At 42.8% G+C, this 1,262-nt stretch overlaps 1 protein-coding gene across 1 annotated transcript in view; it reads left to right on the forward strand.

Annotated features, from left to right (window-relative positions):
- The window catches only part of TLR4 (toll like receptor 4), an 11,655-nt gene extending 10,669 nt beyond the window's left edge, over positions 1-986 (forward strand). The window contains exon 4 of the mRNA XM_015569901.1: positions 1-986. This exon is cut by the window's left edge and continues 1 nt beyond it. Coding sequence (XP_015425387.1) covers positions 1-148 — 148 coding nt within the window. The 3' untranslated portion in view covers positions 149-986.
- Positions 987-1,262: the final 276 nt, after the last annotated feature.

A 1,262-nucleotide genomic window follows, 5' to 3' on the forward strand; every position in this document is an offset into this window, starting at 1 on the left:
CACTTACCTAGAGTGGGAGGACAGTGTCCTGGGCCGGCACATCTTCTGGCGACGACTGAGAAAAGCCTTGCTGGACGGTAAGCCGTGGAGTCCAGAAGGAACAGAGGGTGCAGAAAGCAGCCAGGATGAAGCAACGACCTCCACCTGACGTACAGACACTCCTCGGGTGCCTCTTGGCCAGGTGCATCCAATATTTGTTCAGTTGACAATTATTAAATGCTGCAGCATAGCAGGCATTGCACCAAGGGAAGGTGCTTCAGTGGTACCCAGGACACACAGGACTAATCTCACAGAGTTTACAGTGTGGAGGGAATAAATACTGTGATAAAATATAGAACCTGCAGGTGGATGTTTCAACCAACTCAGCCTAGGCATTCAGGACAAAGAAACTCAACTCAATTCTTACCCTATATACTTGAATTATAACTAGGAGATCTGCCCTGGTAACATCAGACAAGGGCATAATTCTTCTCCTGAGCCTTTTGAATGGAAAGCACCTCATATTTTATGTGTTGGCTGCCTTGAAACAAAGTGGTTTTGTCGTTTCTACTACACTGGGCCTTTCCTCACTTTTCCCATTTCTACTGAATACAATTTAAGTTCTACGTGATGCCTCAGAAGGCTTCTAATTCAGATCCTCCCTCCACTTCAAGTCAATTCCCTCGCAAAGGTTAAAAACCTGCACCCATTTCCTAAGGACACCTGATGAATGCATCTTCACAAACATCCCGGTCATTATTAACTAATAGTCCCGGATGTATTTTTGTTTTTGTAAATTCAGTTTTCATTTTACACGTCTTCTCTATAAACCTCAATTTTTCAATATGGTTGTAAGAGACATGCTGGAAATATCCATGTTTAACCAATATCTTTCAAGCAAATATGTCAAATACACTCTGTCACTTTGTCACTTGATGTCATTCTAAATTGATTGCCGATTAAATTATGACTGTCATAAAGGAAGCATTAAAATAATTTGGTGGAAAGTGGTGCTTATTGTAACAGAGGAGAGAAGTCTGACATCTTGGTCTCATAATGAGTAATTTGGGCTTGAGGAGGGGCAAAAGGTGGGATGGCGGCAGGAGGGCAGCAATTCTGGATGATTCTAGAAACAGGTGGGCTGACAGAGCCAGGGGAAACACAAGACAAAAGTTGCAGAAAAGGTTTTTTTCTGCGTTGAATGAGTGTTTGATGAAACACTGAATCCCTCAGGGGATTGTGAAATGATTCAAGGTGGGGAGCACACGTTGTTTCTTCCTTTT

This window comes from Myotis davidii, unplaced genomic scaffold (assembly GCF_000327345.1).
Source record: "Myotis davidii unplaced genomic scaffold, ASM32734v1 scaffold866, whole genome shotgun sequence".
Lineage (NCBI taxonomy): Eukaryota > Metazoa > Chordata > Mammalia > Chiroptera > Vespertilionidae > Myotis > Myotis davidii.